The sequence below is a fragment of the Pteropus medius genome, unplaced genomic scaffold, assembly GCF_902729225.1.
Source record: "Pteropus medius unplaced genomic scaffold, Ma_sr-lr_union100, whole genome shotgun sequence".
Lineage (NCBI taxonomy): Eukaryota > Metazoa > Chordata > Mammalia > Chiroptera > Pteropodidae > Pteropus > Pteropus medius.
Genome location: NW_024346692.1, coordinates 3,011,504 through 3,029,758, shown reverse-complemented (window position 1 = coordinate 3,029,758; position 18,255 = coordinate 3,011,504). Strand labels below are relative to the sequence as shown.

The window sequence follows — 18,255 nt, the reverse complement described above, 5'->3', positions numbered from 1 at the left end:
GTTATTAAACTCTTTATCTAGCTTAACTCATTTGTAAAGTAAGGGTAATAATGGTTCCCACCTCATGAGGCTATTGTGGCATTTATAAGAAAGTAAATACATGTATATGGGAATTATGCCCGGCACATATTGTTACCTACATGTTAGCTGTTACGGCCGCTCCTCCTCTTCTTCCTCCTCCTATCACTATTAGCAATCATAGTAGTAGGTTAGTTTTAGTGCATTGATTTTAGAAAATCGGTTAGCTTAAAATGGGGGACGGCAGTTATGCTAGCTGAATCATACTGAGTTTATTTAATAAAGAGCTGTAATTAATTTGGGGAGATATTAGAAATATTAAAATAAATTTTGTTCTTATGAGCAACACATTTTAATTGAATCAGATCATGCTTCTACTTGCAGTTTTCCCTATCTCAGCTTACAGGCCATTTTCCCAGTTGCTCAGATACAGGAACTGTGGGAATGGGAATGAAAGAAATGCAAATGTGGTATTACCAGCCCTTTTGATAATTCTCTCTTCAAATTTCCTCTTCCTTCTGACCTTAAATATCTTACTTACCCAAAGAAATCCAGCTTAATTTCCCAAATAAAAATCCACACAATATGATCCAGGAACATGAAGGTTTTTGGTGATTTTCCTATCCCCCAGCCGATCCAAACACCCTTTTTGACTTGTTATTTCACTATAGAGTGTTGTGTTCTGTTTCAATTCTAGGTGCTCAAGTCCAGGAATATTTCTTGGCAAAAATAAAAAATAAAAAAATGATGTGGGGTGTTTATAAATTGACACTGGCCCAAATGTGGATGTGTTACTATAAAAAAAAATCCCATTTCTGCCCAAGTAGAATAGTAGCTCAGTTGTTCCCAACTTCTCATCAAATCCAGGTTCTTAAATTTGAAGTATCTAAAGTTAGCATTTTATAGAATTTATTGTTGTTTTTTTTTGTGATTCTTCTTCTTCTTTTATTTTGTTTAAATTCAGACTGTTACCTGAAATAGGATTTAAAAAAACAACATTCTATTCAGTAATTTTTACATAGATTTCTTTACAACAAACACTATTTCTGTGCATCAGTCTTGAGACATTGATGAAAGTACTTTGAAAAAATATACAAATTCTTTGTTTTAGTGGTTTCCTAGTTATCTTAGATTTTAAATGAGGAAATCCTGATATAACATTTTCAGACCGAATCTCTGAGAACTTTTTAGAAATTCATAGCTAGATTTTATTTATTCTGACTTTATATCCTTATAAATACTGTATTTTCCTCTAAGCATTTAATAGAAATTATAATCTTATATTTATTATATTACTATTTCATGTTGGCTCCCCCACTGGATTGTAAGACTCCATGAAAGTAGGAACCATGTCTATTTTGTTAGCTGTGCACTCCTTATCTAGAGCTATCTTGTCTAGTATAGTAGCTATTAGCCATTTGTGGCTATTTATATTTAAATATAAACTACCTTAAATTGAATAAAATTAAAATTTCAGTTCCTCAGTGGCACTGGCCACCATTAAGGTGTTCAGTACTTCTGCCAAACTACTGTATTGAACAGCATGATATAGTATATTTGCACCATCAAATTTTTTTTTGACAGTGATCATCTAGAGCTCTGATGGACACTTAATGGTTACATAGTAAATACTTTTCAAATGAGTGAATGAATTAATGACTTAATACTGGTATTGGCTGGTGCTAAGTAATATTGAATGAATCTTGTTTGAATAATCATCCTCAATGGTCATTTCGGCTTTTAATTCATCAGGGTTGACATCCCTAGCCAACTTCAAAATATTGGATTTATCATTAGTGAAAGGAAAGTATACAATAATAGTTAAAAGCATGGCTTGTGGTCATATCTTAGCCATGATATATAGATATCATGGCCAAGTTATTTTTACTTATAACTTTTATAAGTCCAAAATTCCTCATTAAAGCAGGGATAATAAGCTCTTATAACCTCATAAGGTGGTAAAAATTAAGTAAGATAATGCACATAAAGCTCTTGGCATAGTGGCTGACATACTAAATGCTTAATAAATTAGCATTTTTTTTTTATAGTAGTGAACAGAGACATGTCTAAATTTACCCCAGTTCGTGGATGATTTCAGGGTTCTGAGGAACTTTACTGCTATTTTTGAGAACTTCTATTATTATAATTTGGCAGACATTTTTCAAAGGAGTTCTGTCTGCAATCAAAGCTTATATTTATTGTCTTTTAAATAAGAAATGTACTAGATTTTATTTTTTTTTTAATTTTCCCATTAGACTTTTTCTTTTAATTTTTATGACTTTGTAAATATGTTAACATCTCAAGAAAAGAAAGTTTTACACTAGTTATGTAGGAAACTTGACTTTTAAGACTAGTACACAGATATCTCTGATTTTTGTTTTAGGGTAGCTCGTGAAGAATTTGTTCCCAGCTATATTTGTTTAAATGAGCTTCTCTTTGGCAAAAAAAATTTTTTCGAATAATTAAAATGAATAAATTAGTGATTTTTTAACCTGAGATGAATTTCAGGTTTCATTTAGGTACCTACCTCTGTTGCACATTTAAAGTTTTGATTTAATTTTTAGAAAAACAAGGCATTTTTATTAATAATAATGCCTGATATAGTTGGGGATATTGCCTCATTTTAAGCACCTAACTCTGTTGTGCATTTAAAGCTATGATTTAATTTCAGGAAAAACAGTTAAAGCATTTTTCATTAATAATAATGCCTGATTTAACTGGAGATGTTGCCTCATTTTTACACACTATAATATTGTTTCTTTTCTGGGATTGGAAAACAGCATTTGTTGTTATAATAACAATAGGTAGTTAAGCATTCACTACCAAAATATCAGCTGACTTTATGTAAGGTAGCTCTCCTTCATTTTTTGTGTTAATTTCACTTTAGCTGTTATGGTGCTTTTATTTTTAGTATAAATATTTCATAGTTCAACTTAACCTCTCAAGTTCATATTAGAGGTGACTTGAAGTTTTCTCCTGAGTTTTTCATTAAACAAATATTCGTCAATGTTTAGACAATGGAAATATATTACAGAAATGGGCAAAATAAGCACATGTATTTATTCCACTTTCTCCAGATAAAACGACAGTGAAGAGATTTTTTTAAATGCAGGAACACAGTAAGACAATGAGACTCTGGAAGGCTTGTAGATGATCGAAACTGACCTAGGAGTCCTGAGAAACTGAAACCCAAGCTGCTAACTAGAGACATTGAGAAACAACCTGATTTTCACTTCAGAACCTCAGAATGGCTCAACAGTCAGGGTGAGGCTGAAAACAGGAGGATTGGGTAGTAGTTTTAAGCAAACTTAGATTCCTGATGCCTCCCCACATTCCAGTGAGAATGAAAGTTTGTTCTATGGAGAATGTGAACTGGAGAACTCTTGAGTGGGGATATCAAGGCACAGACCAAAGGTGGAGGATTAAGTGAAATACTTACTAAACACTGAGACACCCCCAGCCCACTTCTACTCATCTCCAAAATTCGGGCAATTAGGTATACAGACATTTGAAGAAATTTAGAGACTGAAACAAACCCAGAGAAAACAAGGAAATTGATAGACCTAGAGACAAGGAAGGGAGAAAAAAACTTTAAAATATTATCATTGTATTCTCAAAGATCAAAGAATACACAGCAATCAGTAAATAAGAACAGATATAATAAGAAAAGGGACATGTAGGGCACACAATATACTCAGAACATCAGGGAAAAATCCCCAAACTCGAGAACTGTAGAAAGAAAAAAATAGCCCTTATACAAAAAATTGAGAAGCAGAATGCCTGCCATCTCAACAGCAACACTGAAGACACAATGACTTTAAAATTCTGGGGGCAAATATAATTTCCAATAGAGAATTTGAAACCAAGGCAAACACTCATCTATGCAGGTAGAATGAACGTATTATTAGTCATGTAAAGCTTCAAAAATTAACCCTTTTTATATTCTTTCTCAGGAAGTTCTTGAAGTGTGTGTTCTTCTAAGATTAAAAGAAAAAAAAAAGTAAGGGTATGAACAAGGGAGACTTGGGGTTCAGGAAACAAGGCTGTAAGACAGGAGAAAGATGAAAGTAATGAGCAGGACAGTGTTGAATTCAGATACCATAATGGAAGCTGTGCGGGAGGCCTAGAGAGTAGTCAGTTCAGATCCTAACAGGAACATAGTATGGGGGTTAGGGAGAGATGCCTACAGAAAGATAAAAGTAATAGTATTTAAATATATTGAAAGGAGACTTCGCTCTAGTGGAGATTAAAGGGATGAAATTAATAAAGGTACATAGGAACACTAAGGATTGAGGGCAAATGATTATTAACTTTAAAGACAAAAGGTTATACAAAAAAAGAAATGTAATCTTAGTATATGTGAATAGCAATTGCACAGATACAGTAAGAAAACACTGAATTTTGGCCTAACGAAATTTGATATAAATGTAACTTCATGCATTCTTGTTTTATCTCCAGCTTCATCCCTCATTACTTTCTACCTCTTAAGTCTTTCTTCGGTAGATGAACTGCCGGTGTTTTCCTAAGTGTACCAAGCTGTCTCTTGTCTTGCTTGGCTTGCTTAGCTCATGCATTGCAATCTGAAGTCTGAGGCTTTTGTGAGGAGAATGTCAGTCCCTCCCAGCGTGAGGTGCCCACCTTTCATTCTGTTTTTCTACTTGCCACATTGTACTGTAAACAATCCTTTTGATGTCTCTCTCTCTCTCACTATACTATACATTTCTAAAGATCTTTTATCTTGCCTTCTTTGGTTCAGTCCATTGAGGGTGATTTGGTTAGACTCACCCCTCATCTAGCTTCCCTTGAACTTTATACTAGGCTGTTCCTACATTGCCTGTAATGTGCTCTTTTCTGAAATGTGCCTTTTCTTTTTTTCCTAAAAATGGGAAAATGGGAAGGTTTTCAAGGGAGGTTTTGTTATTCCTAGGTCTTCTGTGAGTTGGGTGAGGTGCCAGGGACTTGTTTTCCTTGTAGGAGTATCTACTGACAGTGAATTATTTTTATATTCAGCCAAATGTAGGTAATGACTAGAATTGATTTTTATCTTGTTTTGGATATTCTTTGTTGCATCACTTTCTAGCCACATTTAGGACTGCATCTATTTTTGAAGATAAATTAAAAATGGTATTTTGAAAGGAGTGCATTTTTATCTTTGTCAACAAAATGTTAAGTAGTTTAGAATAACAGGAATAAGAAGCAGTTAAGAATGAGTTGAGAGTTTTACCTCACCTGCCCAGTCATGAACTTTCCTTGGCCTTATAAAGTTATACGTGTTGAACTTGATAAACTCTGTACACAAAGTATTCTGTTAGAGCCAAACTCCTGCCCCCATGTCATCATTATGCTGGATCTGTAAAACCATGTCTTGCTAAAATCGAACAGACAAATTGAAACAATGACTAATTTTTGATAAGATAGGGTACCTCTGTGTCCTCTTATTGAAATAACCAATATTTGAGAAGTATGGCAGAGAAGAAGAGGCTAGTTTGGGATGAGAAGTAGCATCTTTTTATAAAATATCTGAGAACCATTTTGGGGATGATGTAAGCATGTGTGTTATAATACAGTATAAAGCTTTTTTAACCTTCATTTAAGTAGAATTGCATTCCTTAGAAAAGTCCTATAGAGTTTGAAAATTAAGCATTTTTTACTTGTGGCAACCTTAGGGAGATGTATTTATGACTTAGAAAAGTGGGATAAATTCAATATAACTGTTGCTTAAAGGTGATATTTCCCACTTTGTAGATAGTAACCATTTATAAAAAAATGTGTCTTATGGGTTGGAAACCGCTGAGATCCTCTTAAGGAAACTGTACTGAAAATGAAAACTGAATCACCTGCAGTATTTTATTTACTGCTTAAAATTCTTTGCTCAAGGTAGTACAAAGGAAGGTAGTTATGTGGCAACAGGGAAGTTAAATATTAAAATGTTATGGCTCATCTGTGGGTTAGAACTCTTCTCATTGTACCTGTAAGATTTTATGATTTACTATTTTTAGAGGTCATTTAATATGTCATAACGAAATTTGAATTCAAGAGTTTCGATTTCATTAAAGATAATTTTAGAACATATTTTTCTTTTCCCGCCCAGCTGGATTACGTCAGGCAGGATAGCCTTTGTAAAATGTGTTGAACTGTACTTAGCACTTGGCACTCCTATGGAAAAAAGGATATCTAGCAATAAAAAAATATATCATCTGAAATCCTAATTTCCTCAATGGCTTTTGTTTGCACTAGTCAATGACACAAAGTTTAATTTTGGAACCTTTTCACCAAGGTTCATATAATGTCTATGAATACTAACCCTTAAAGCTGATTTACAAAATGTAGGTATTTGAAAAAATATTACTGAGGAGTGAGGACGAAGTAGAGTAAGTGGGATGATTTTTTTCTACTTCTTGTTCTAAAATGTCATTCCCTGAAATGTGTTCAATTGAGAACTAAATTAGCAGAAAAAGTTGAACTTTTATTCTTATCCGGGGATAAAATGCCAATAGTGAATATTCTAGAGAATCTGTACTCAACATCTTGCTTCTGGGAGGATTTGAACTTCTTAGGCAAAGTTTACTTTTTAGACTTCTGATCATCTTTTGGTAGTGTTAGTCAAGGATTTTGTTAAGGTCTGGGATCTCTCTCATGTCCTGATTTCTGTCTTTTCTCTCTTTTCTGTCTTTTCTCTCCCTCTCCCTCTCCCTGCTATACCCAGCACACAACCTAAACTTAACTCAGATCTTGTCTGGACCACCTGAAATAGGTGTTTTATGGGGGATGAATAATCAAGAGATTCTTTTCGATAAATCTGAACCCTTCTTTGTTTTTCCATCTTTTCAGTTCAATTTAAAAAACAGAATAAATAAATGTTTGAGAATATATAAGTCTACATACAGAAGAATTCCAAATACTTTATGCAGATACTCTCTCCTCAAGGAGGTGGAACATAACTCTTTATTTCTTAATTGTGGGCTGCATATAATGACTTCCTTCCAAAGAGGCCAGTATAGTGGTGGTAAGGAAAGTCACTTTATAGTGGAAAAACCTTACAAATGCTGCCACAGTCAGTGACCAAGGTTAGCATAAACAATGGTAAACCATGCTAATTGCATGTACTCTTGATGTGATGAGAATGACACATTCTGCAGTCTTCCTCCCCAAAACTTGTACTCCAGTCTAAATTAAGAGAAAATCATCCCAACTGAGAGACATCCTATAGAATATCAAAATACAGTACTCCTCAAAAAACTGTGAAGGTCATTGTTACAGGTTGAATTGTGTCCCCTAAAAAGATATATTCAAGTCCCACCCATACCCTATGAATGTGACCTAATTTGGAAAGGTCTTTGCAGATGAATTAAGTTAAATTGAGGTCATACTGAATTGGAGTGAACCCTAATCCACTCCATGTACCCTTACAAGGATACTTAATGGCATCTTTATAAGAAGAAGGAAATTTGGACACAGATAGACACACAGAGGAGGCCACATGAAAACAGAGGCAGGATCGGAGTGATGCATCCATAAGCCAAGGAAAGCCAAAGATTACCAGCATCCATCAGATGCTAGAGGAGGCAAGAAAACATTCTTCCCCTACAGGCTTCAGAGAGAGTTTAACTCAGCCTACACTTTGATTTTGAACTTCTAGCCTCTAGAACTATGAGAGAATAAATTTTCGTTGTTTTAAGCCACCTAGTTTGTGATCATTTGGTACATCAGGTCTAGGAAACTAACATAGTCATCAAAAGTAAGGAGAATCTAAGAAATGGTCACAGTCTAGAGTAGCCTAATGAGACATGAAGACTAAATGCAATGTAGTATTGTGGATAGGATCCAGGAAAAGAAAAATACATTAGGTAAAAAAAAACTAAGGAACTTTGAATAAAGTATTGACTTTAGTTAGTAGAATATTGATATTGGTTTGTTAATTGTGACAACTATACTATGCTAATATAAGATGTTAAAAATAAAGAAATGGCATGGGTAGAATTTTCTGTATTATCTTTACAACTTTTTTGTAAATCTAAAATGTTTCAAAAATTTTTAAAAATTATTACAAAGAATTAAAAGACCCAGAATTTAGCTGTCGTTTTAATTAGACCTCAACTGAATGTGACGATGTGAATGGCAGTCTCTTTAAGGTGGCGGTAGGCAGGGGTGAGGAGATACCTAAACCTACTTTAGCTGATTAATTATACGACAAGATGCTTTTAAATCAGAAACTTCCACTGATAAATTATATGCCCCTTTAAAAGTCATTTTATTGTAGGAGTCATTATAGAAGGCTATCTGTAAGTCTACTGTTAATCATGGAAATAATACAATTAGAAAGATATATCTTTTGATAGGTTTTATTCAAGCCTGTATAGACAAAGTATATTTAAGAAGGAAAACGCACACATAAATAAATATATGAAGATTTTAGTTAAAATTCTTCAATCGTGTGAAATTTAATGGAAACCTTGCTGATATGTAGTTCAAGATCTGGTCCAACCACCGTACCTCCCCACCGCCATCCCCTATGTTCAGTGGTATAGGGGGTCTGATAATAGAGAGAGGTCAAGACAAACGTTTCTGCTCTCTCTGAATTTCATCCCCTTTCTCAACATATTTTTATTGTTGTTGGAAGATTCTAGCTAAATCGGAGACTTATTTCCTTTTTCCCCCTTTGATATGTATTTAATTATAATAAAAAGAAATGCAGATGATCCAGGTAAATTTGTGGGTATCACATACTATTTACATGGGGATGAACACTCAGTAGATCCACTTTTATATTTAGAAACTGTCTCAACTATGATAAAAAAATTAACCCAAGAAAGTAATGCAAATCAATACTTACATGTTTAGCCAATGAAAAGTTATTACTTAAAGCTAAATTCAGCCTAACTGAATACTCCATTTTCAGTATTATAATTTAAAGTATATTTTAATATGTGATATTTATAGACCTGAGACCTTTTTCACATTCTTCAGTGAAAAGTATGTTTATGAAGCAATAAGGCCATTCCACAAAATAGTGGTACTATTGTTATTGTAATATCCCTTTCCATAAAGTAAATCCTCTTCCAATTTTTACTAGCAATTTTTTAGTATTTTAAGAAAAAATGTTGACTGAAAAAGAATATCGTCGAAACACACAGAGTGAAAAGAATTAAAAACTTTTGGAGAGTTTTCAGTGGTCAAACTGGTACTGTTACTTACTGGAAAGAAAATTAGATGTAAGTCAGACAGGTCGAGTTCAAATTCCAGCTTCTTGTGTTGCCACTTAGGCAAATGACTTAACTTATTTGAGGGTGTCATCTCACTGACAAAATGAGCTAATAACTATCTCAAAAGGTTGTTCTGAGGACGGAACGATGTGAGGTTTATAAAGTGTCATATGAAGTGGGGTCTCATTAAATGTTGTTTTCTTTTCCCCTTTTTGTTCTGTGCCTGTGATTATATTTGATACAAGAAGCAGATCGGACATTACTGTTCAGTCATCCATGCACTAGATGATTTTTAAGTTTCAAAATCACACACAAATGTCACCTAGTCTCTTTAGCTCAATGTTCTTCATTTATAAAATTAGAATGAAAAATAGTACTTTCTTCAAAAACTAATGTGAAGATTAAATAAGATAGATAGAAAACATTTAGCACAATAATTTGGTACAGGGTAAAGGGTCGATAAATAGCAGTTCTTTTTTTAAAAATCAGCATATTTTCCCAAATCAGTACAGTATTAACAATGTTTTGAATCAAGATAATAGTCATTTCTAATGTATAACATCCAAGCTGTGTATGTGTGATGATGATGTCATCGGAGTAACAAGAATTAGCGAGAAATACTGAAACAGAAGTAATGGGATATATATGGCTTTTCTCTGTATTTGGCCTTTGTATGAAATCTATCACAATATTGAATATAATTAGTGCTAAAGTGTTTCTTTTTGTTGGTTATTAAATTTTAGTGATGGGTATTTTTCCTCAGCAAGTTGTTAAACCAACATTCTGATTTGAATGTAAACTCTCCCAAATTACGTTCTAACTTATAAACAACCTAAGAGTATTCTCATAATTATAAAAAAAAAAGAACCTAGATAATTAAGTAATTACAGTGTGTTGATTTGAAGGCATAAAATTACTCCTACATTGTTATTGGCCTTGAGAAAATACTGTGCTTCCATAGGCCTAGAAATTACTGTGTTACCTTTGCAAGTATTAGCCACCATTATTAACATCATTATTATTACTATTTGTAATAGCTTAATGTTCTTATTAGTTTTCCAGGTTTTTTCATATACAAATTTCTTTATTTCTAAGTATTAGACCAAATGACAGAGAGAAATGGATGGTGATATCTCTACCAACAATATGGGTAAGAGATATTGAAAAGTAGTTATTCTAGAAGACACTGCAGGAAACAATGTGATGATTCAGAAGGTTCTTTTTTTTTTATGTTTTAAGCACAATCATTGGTAAATAATGTCACAAAGTACTGGTAAAAATTAAATTTCAGTGGCCTTTAGTTAAAGCCTTAAGTAATGATGATAATCAGCCCTGCTTCCCCCTCCATCTTGGTTGTAAATTAGACCAAAAGACATGAATTAAATTAAGTTGAAATTGAAGTATACATACTTCAAGATACTCCATCAAACCCAAACAAACAAGTAAACAAAACCTTAAATAAACAAAAAAAGTCTATGACATTTTCTCAGAGAACAAGTCATTTTAAGGACAGCTCAGAATACAGAGAGCTACTCATTGTGTGTTAGTTAGATTGGGTAGCTTATGTCCTAACATTGAATCATGACCACATATTCATTTATCAGTTCAAAAATTGATACCAGGTGCAAGCAAGAGTAAAGAAAAAGGAGACTAAATTTTATTTATTTGTTCATTCATCCATCCATCCATATTTGGGGGTCTTAAAAATTTCTAACATATGTTTAACTTCTTGATTTAGCTTATAGCCTCATTTCTTCTTACAGTGATTTTTATACATTCTGTTCACTTTACTTTAAAAATTTTAATGTTTAACATTTTTGGTGTGCTTCATTTAGATCTCAAATATTTTACTTTTATCTTCACAATTGCCAAATAATATTATTTTCTGTAGAAGTTCAGAGAAAATTATAGTAACTATGACTTATAAAAAGTGTTTTTATAAGGAAATTGATGCTCTATATAGGTATAAATAAGTTGGATATGTCTTTTAAAAGCCTAAAGGAAAACAAACAAACATAAGTAATTGTTTCCTTTGCAAGGTGTGCATTGTAACTGCCATATTTAAATATTTGAAAACCTCTGGATTGCTACATGAGCATCTGTGACAAGTGAAACTGTGATTGCCAAATGACAAGAGTTTCTATATTTAAAATTCATTTTAGCAGATCAACATTTTCTATTCCCTTTTCTAATGCTCTGTTATTCTGACAGATCACTATTTTAAAATCAAAACACAAACCATGCATTTATTTGACTGTCATGAAGACTTAAACATGAAAAAGATAAGATGCTATGGCTATCACTTTTCTTTAAAACCAGTCACTGTGGTTTTAAAAATGCAAACCAAATCAAAATCAGTACAAACCCTATCAAAATCAGTACAAACCCTGAGGGTTTAATTCTGAGTGAACCAGCTTGTTTTGAGAGTACTTCTTTTTTTTCTTCTTCTTCTCTTTTAAAACTTTGAAAAAATCTTATACATCTGTCTCTTTGATCTTTCCCTAGCCCTGTTAGCTAGGAAGACCAAGAATTATCCCTATTTTGCTGATGAGAAAATTGAGACAGGGGTTTAATTGACTTATGCAGGCTTGTTCGTGCCAGAACTAGTATTAGAGTTCCAGATTTCTAGCTGTGAATGCCTATGTCTTAACCATTAGCTCTAGATTCATAATGTTTTCCAGTCCTCTGTCCTGCCCAAAATTCTAATGTGCTTTATCTGAATTCTGTAGACTTATGAGAGCCAATGTGAAATATTTAGGAATTTTGTATGCTGTTATTAAACCATTGACCGCTTAAAATGGGCCATGGTGGGAATATTAATACCATGGAAAGCACTGAGATTCAGAGTTTCATTTTTTTCTCCCAGAATTGATTTGCTTGTATACTACTGTATCGAAGTATAAATTGAAGAAGAAATACAAACAATAACAACAATAAAAATAGTACATGAATTTCATATAAATGTAATGTAATTTTGTAAGTGTAATACTTACTTTGGGTAAAGGTCAATATTTCTTTGTTTCTTAATTTAGAAGTTTGCTTCTAAGCTGCAAATGAATATGGATAAGACTATAGAGAAAGCTTGAATTAAACCTGAGTGTTTATAAGTTTTTTATAAATCCGAACCATTTTTAAAGATCAAGGTCAAGTTCCAGCCCTTGCAAAAATTATGGCAGTTGACAGGGCTTTTTCTGAACCTCTAGTGGGTTTCAAATGGAGCCACATGCATTGAAACTTATTTACTATGTGTTTCATCTGGGTTAATTTGTCTCCTGAAGAATACAGTAAGCTCTTTGAAGATTGGAACATGGACTTACCTTCCTTCTTTCTTTGAATAAATGGTTAATGAACACCTGTTCTCTGCCTGGTTCTATTCTTACTGCTTGAGAAACAGCAGTTGTCAAACAAGTCTATATCTTTATGGAGTTTATAATCTAGTGAAGAGCCAGTAATTAATTTAAACAAATGAAAAATTATAACTGTAGTAAGTACTTTGAAAAATTATTTATAGCGTTGAGAGTGTCTGATAGTGAGTTTTTATCTATTCAGTGAGGTCAGCAAAAGCTTTCCTGAGGACACCAAGATTGAACTGAGTTCTGAAGAATAAGAATTAATGTAAAGTTCCTAGGTCTTTAATATCATTTCTTGATGTAGACTTTTTCGACACCCTCTCAATCTGAATTAAGTTCCCTTATTTTATGGCCTCCATATCACCCTGAATTTCCCCTTTTGAGGATAACAACAATTTTTAATTTTATATTTATTCATAAAATGATTTTTTTCCCCCTACTAGACTATTGACCCAAAACTGGGACTATGCCTCTTTTGTTCACCTTGCTAATTCCGGTACATATTATAGTTTCTGACACATAATAGTCACTTGGTAGTTGTTAATGCTTCTACTCCCTTTGCCTTTGTCATAATCAATTTTGGGTATGTCCTATCTACCTCAGTTATTGAGAAAACATAGTAATATAATATATATGAAAGTCAGGAAAATATGACACTATCCAAAATAGTTTAATGCCACAGAACCCAGAGAACACCAAGGAGTGAATTGAAATAAATCAGGTGTAACAGTGTTGTCTAGGAGAATAAAGAAAGAAAAGGCCATCGGATTTGGCAATAAGGAAATTTTACTTATTCCTCTTTTTGAAGAAAATTTGTTCAATTTGTGAAACAGATCAAAACATTTCTTGAGTTAAATATCTGTTGTCATTTTTTTAAATTTTTTTTTCTTGTGAAATGTAAAAACGTGAAAATAAACACGTTTTGAAAATGAGATGTATCCAAGCATGTATGTTTAGGATATTGTCTAAACTTCTTTGGAAGAAAAGAGAGAGGGAGGAAGGGAGAGAGGGAGGGAAGGAGGAAGGAAGGAAGGAAAAAAATAGATGCAGGAAAAAAGACTGGAAGGAAAATGACAGGACCAATAAATGGTTTGTTTTGTTTTTCTTCCTTCCTTCCTTCCTTCCTTCCTTCCTTCCTTCCTTCCTTCCTTCCTTCCCCTTCCCCTCCCCTCCCTTCCTCCCTCCCTCCCTCCTCCCTTCCTTTCCTTCCTTCCTTTTTCTTTCTTTCCTTCCTTCCTTCCTTCCTTCCTCCCTCCCTCCTCCTTCCTTCCCTCCCTCCTTTTTACTGTTTTGATTAAGTTTATTGGGGTAACATTGGTTAATACAATTATATAATTTTCAGGTGTACATTATCGTTTGACATCTGTATATTCTATTGTGCGTTTACCACCCAAAGTTCAGTTTCCTTCAGCTATCATATATTTGATCCCCTTTACCCACTTCACCCTCCCCTTACCCCCTTATATTTGATCCCTTTTACCTCGTCTACCTACCCCCCTCCTCCCCCATTTCACTAGTAACCACTAGTCTGTAGTCCTCTATAGACTATATAAATGATAGGACTCAGGGTGATAATTTTCCCATTTGTACTTTAAAAAAATTTTCTCCCATCTACCTCCCCCTTTCCCTTCCCTGCGCCTCCCTACCCTCTGGTAACCACTAGTCCATTGTCCATGTCCATGAGTCTCTGTTTGTCCTGTTCCTTTGTTGCTTTTAGGTTTATATCCCACATATAAGTGATATTATGTGATTTTCAACTTTTTCTTTCTGGCTTATTTTGCTTAGTATGATTATTTCAAGGTCCATCCATTTGTACTTTTATGTATTGTATACTTTTCTATATTTCTCAAGTTTTTAAATTGAATTAATCTATATTACATTTATAATGAAATGATAAAGTACCATTTTATAAAAATGACAATTCGATTCTAAGTTTGGGCTGAATATAGAATTATGCCTATATACTTAGAGGATTCAGAACTGTATTTTAGATTTTTTTCACTCGTATAAATTTGCTAACAATTTTAGTATTTTAATGTTAAATGTCAGTTGGATCTTTATATTTCCATCTGTACTTCTCATGCCTGAGCTCTTCGAGGGTAATGAGCTTTATCTTTGTATTTCTAGCATCATCCTGGCAGTGATACATATTTGTTGAATGAATGACTTTAAAATTGAGGTGCCTCGACCTTTTTATTGCCTTCAATTTTTGTACCTTTCATTTTTTAGAACATATGGGTGAAAGTCACGATGAATGGTCATATTTCTAATCATCCCAGTGGTTTTGGAATGTATCCATCTCAAATGAAGTAAGTTGGAAGGTTTATATTTAGTTTGTTGTTTTGTTTTTGGATTTGATTTGGTGGTTTTAATTGGTAACGAAGATATTAGTTTTATTTCTTTACATAGTTTGTTCATCATTAATATTTAATTTCTTTGTAACATTGACATGTTATCATGAAAAATTTACTGTCTGGTAAGAAAAAGATGGTTAAGTGTAATAGCAACTCCAGTGATAGTGACTTCATAGAAGTTGTTTCGTTCTGGCATTTTAAGTTATTGCTGCTTTCCATAGTTGAGTATATACTCTACTTCAGAGCTTACAGTTTCTCTGGAGCTTTCTATTATTGTTCTTTATAAATATTGGCATTTGAGGAGAGTTAAGTGTCATCTACTTCAGTCTATCAAGATGTTTACTATTGTATAAAACAAACAAACAAAAAGGTCAAGCACACAAACCAAACAATCTCTATGGTTCCTGGTGTAACTTAAAATCAGCATTTTAAGTGGCCATTGCCTTGCATATTGTGGTTAATATTATTACTTTATATTAGCCATTGTGGTGTATAGTTGGCTTATCATTACTCAGAACCAGGCTATTCACATGGTGAAGAGTTATACTTCCCCTTTTCTTTTTACAAAGATTATTGCAAATCTCTTTATTGTTGGTCAGTAAGAGATACCCAGTGACAGGAGTATGTCAGGCGCCATCTTTACCTTGGTCATCAGTTATTCAAGTCAGAAAGTTTGGCTGCACCTTTGATTCTTTTTTTCCTTTTCTTACAACAAATATCCATTTATGACATTTCTTCTATTGAAGAACTCTTGTTTCTATCCCTTACTTCTACTCTTTCTGTTCTAGCCTTATTTATGGTCTGTAACTCCTACCTGAATTTTTATAGCACCTTTCTATCTGGTTACCGTGCCATTAATTTCTGGATTATCATCTTTAAAAAAATTTTGGATAATGTCATTTCCTTGTATAAACATATTTACTACATCTAGAGAATAAAAAACTAATTCTTAAGCCTTCTATTTGCCTTCTCTACTTCTCAAACCATTTATCTGTTCTAGGCACATCACGTTTTCCCTCACACACCAGGCTAGTTCTTGAGCCAGTTCCACATGCCTTTTCCTCACTTAATTCTCCACTTGTCTGAAGAGCTTCTTTCATCTGCTTAGACTCTGCTCAAATATCATCTTGGCTCTAAGTTCTGGGACATCTTGATAAAAAGTTAGCTCTTCTTTGATCCTAGATGTTATAGTTATTAGTTTTACCTTGATGTCATATTCTATTGTAACTATTTTACTTGTTTTATTAGCAATACCCTGTTTTCCTACCCCTCCCCCACCATACTACTATTCTTCTAGGTTTTAGGGCTTAATAAATGTTTACTGAAGAAACAAAAAATTTTGAGAAATTCAAACATGTTATTACCTCACATAATGTATTAGTAACAAGAGGCTAGATATAAGTTAAAGCTGATCAAATTTAATGATAAAGTGTTATTTTGGTTAATTGTATTTAAGTACTTGTGAAAGTAGCATATATTCCATTATAGCTTGAATCATAGAGAACTTTTTATAACCAGAACACTGTCCACACTCAATTCTATATGGCAAACTTAAAGTGTTCTAAGATAGTTTCAATCTTGGTGCATCTTCTTGAGTACAGTTCTAACTTAGCCTTTGAGAGGAGGCTGCAATTTGTACCAACCTGAGTCCTCGTTCAGGTAGTGTGGTTTATGTTCTGTTTCTTGGCCAACCACCAGAACACGATCTGGCTCACTTTGGCAAATCTAGTTAATATAAAGTCAGTTTTGCTGTTTAAAGCACATGGTGAGTACGGTGCATTGGAATTTTTATTGTCAGTTTTGAATTTTTATTGCTTACTTTACACTTTAACCAACACAATGACTATTTTTTATTACAGTGGCTACGGAACATCATCCACCTTATCCCAGATGGACCGAGAACACAGTTCAAAGCCAAGTGCAAAGGCCCTTTATGGTATGTTTATTTATTTGATGGGGATATAATTCTATTTTTAGCTATCTTTTTTTTTACAAATTATGTTTTCATTGTTATAGTTTGAACCCACACCTTGCTTTGTATTCTTTGTAATGAAGTAATGATAGGTTAAGAATTATTTTAAAAAGAATTTTTACAAAAGCTACCAAAGCTATGACCTCTGCTTGCTGGCAGATGAAATATATTTCCGTGATTTCTAAGGATTCTTTTGCACTACTACAGATGAAATATATTTCCGTGATTTCTAAGGATTCTTTTGCATGGCATCAATGCCTTAGGTGGGTTTTTCTACCTAAGTACTTGTGATATGCTTGTTGGTTTTCATGACTCATCCAGTTGACTGTGAAATGGCATTCGACAATGTTTTCCTCTTAGCTTATGAACTTTTTGGGTTCTGTTACAGAATGACCAGTAGCACTCATACGATTTATTTATGCACTGCAAAACAAGCAGACTTTCTCCCAATCCTTCTATAACTTCCATTGTTTTCTTTAGATTGTCTCACATCATAAATAATGCTTTTTAAACTTCAACTATAAGATAGAAGTGATTACTAAAAAGAAGATGAGGATTCATGAAATATACCACATATTTTTAGGAAGGCATTTGTTTTTACAAGGTTTTTATGGCTTTTTGATATCATACAACAATAAAAAATCAAAATATGATTGTGGTTAAAAGCAAAGACTCTGTAACCAGACTTCCTGGGTTCAAATCCAGTTCTACTATTTATTAGCAGAGTGATCTTGGGCAAATTACTTTGCCTGTCTGCACCTCATTTTTGCTTATTTGTATAATGGACCTATCTTATAGGGTTGATACAAGAATTAAATGAGTTACATTTTACATGTAAAATGCTTAGAATAGTGCCTGGTTAATTGCTATTATTATTATTGACGTTATCGTTATTTTATTATCTATTATGGGAACCTATAGCATTTTCTAAATTTGAGATTCTTTTTTAATTTTAAATTTTTATTTTTTTTTTACATTATTTAGATCTACAACACCTTGGCAATGGTAAGAAAGAACAATTCTAAGGTTTCATGATTCTTTTTCTACCTACATATTCTGTGACCATGCTTTAAGACTCAAATTATACATTGATAAAATAGATTTTGTACCACACATGGATACATTTTTCCTCTGGCTTTGCTAATCTGATTCACATTGATTTCACTTTTCTTGAGCGTTATATTGTGACATCCTTACTATGGCTTACTCGTTGTGAATTGTAGATCTACAAATACTTATTTTATGATTAAGATGTACTCAAAACGGGACCAGTAACATATGGCTCCTGACTTTAAGGCACTTGCAATCTAGAGAATGATTTGAAGAAACTGAAAAAGGAAATTTTTTTCTTTTTTGTA

The 18,255-nt window shown here is 33.2% G+C and overlaps 1 protein-coding gene across 7 annotated transcripts in view; it reads left to right on the top strand.

The window, feature by feature from the left end:
* Nucleotides 1-18,255, top strand: part of EPS8 (EGFR pathway substrate 8, signaling adaptor) — a 155,783-nt gene that overhangs the window by 79,853 nt on the left and 57,675 nt on the right. For 3 of the 7 annotated variants that reach the window (XM_039876435.1, XM_039876437.1, XM_039876434.1), the window contains 3 exons: nucleotides 14,801-14,880; nucleotides 16,785-16,861; nucleotides 17,882-17,902. In XM_039876435.1, coding sequence (XP_039732369.1) covers nucleotides 14,822-14,880; nucleotides 16,785-16,861; nucleotides 17,882-17,902 — 157 coding nt within the window. In that variant the 5' untranslated portion in view covers nucleotides 14,801-14,821. Of the gene's footprint in view, nucleotides 1-14,800; nucleotides 14,881-16,784; nucleotides 16,862-17,881; nucleotides 17,903-18,255 lie in introns of those variants that run through there. The other 4 variants (XM_039876438.1, XM_039876439.1, XM_039876440.1 and 1 more) reach the window with 3 other exon arrangements.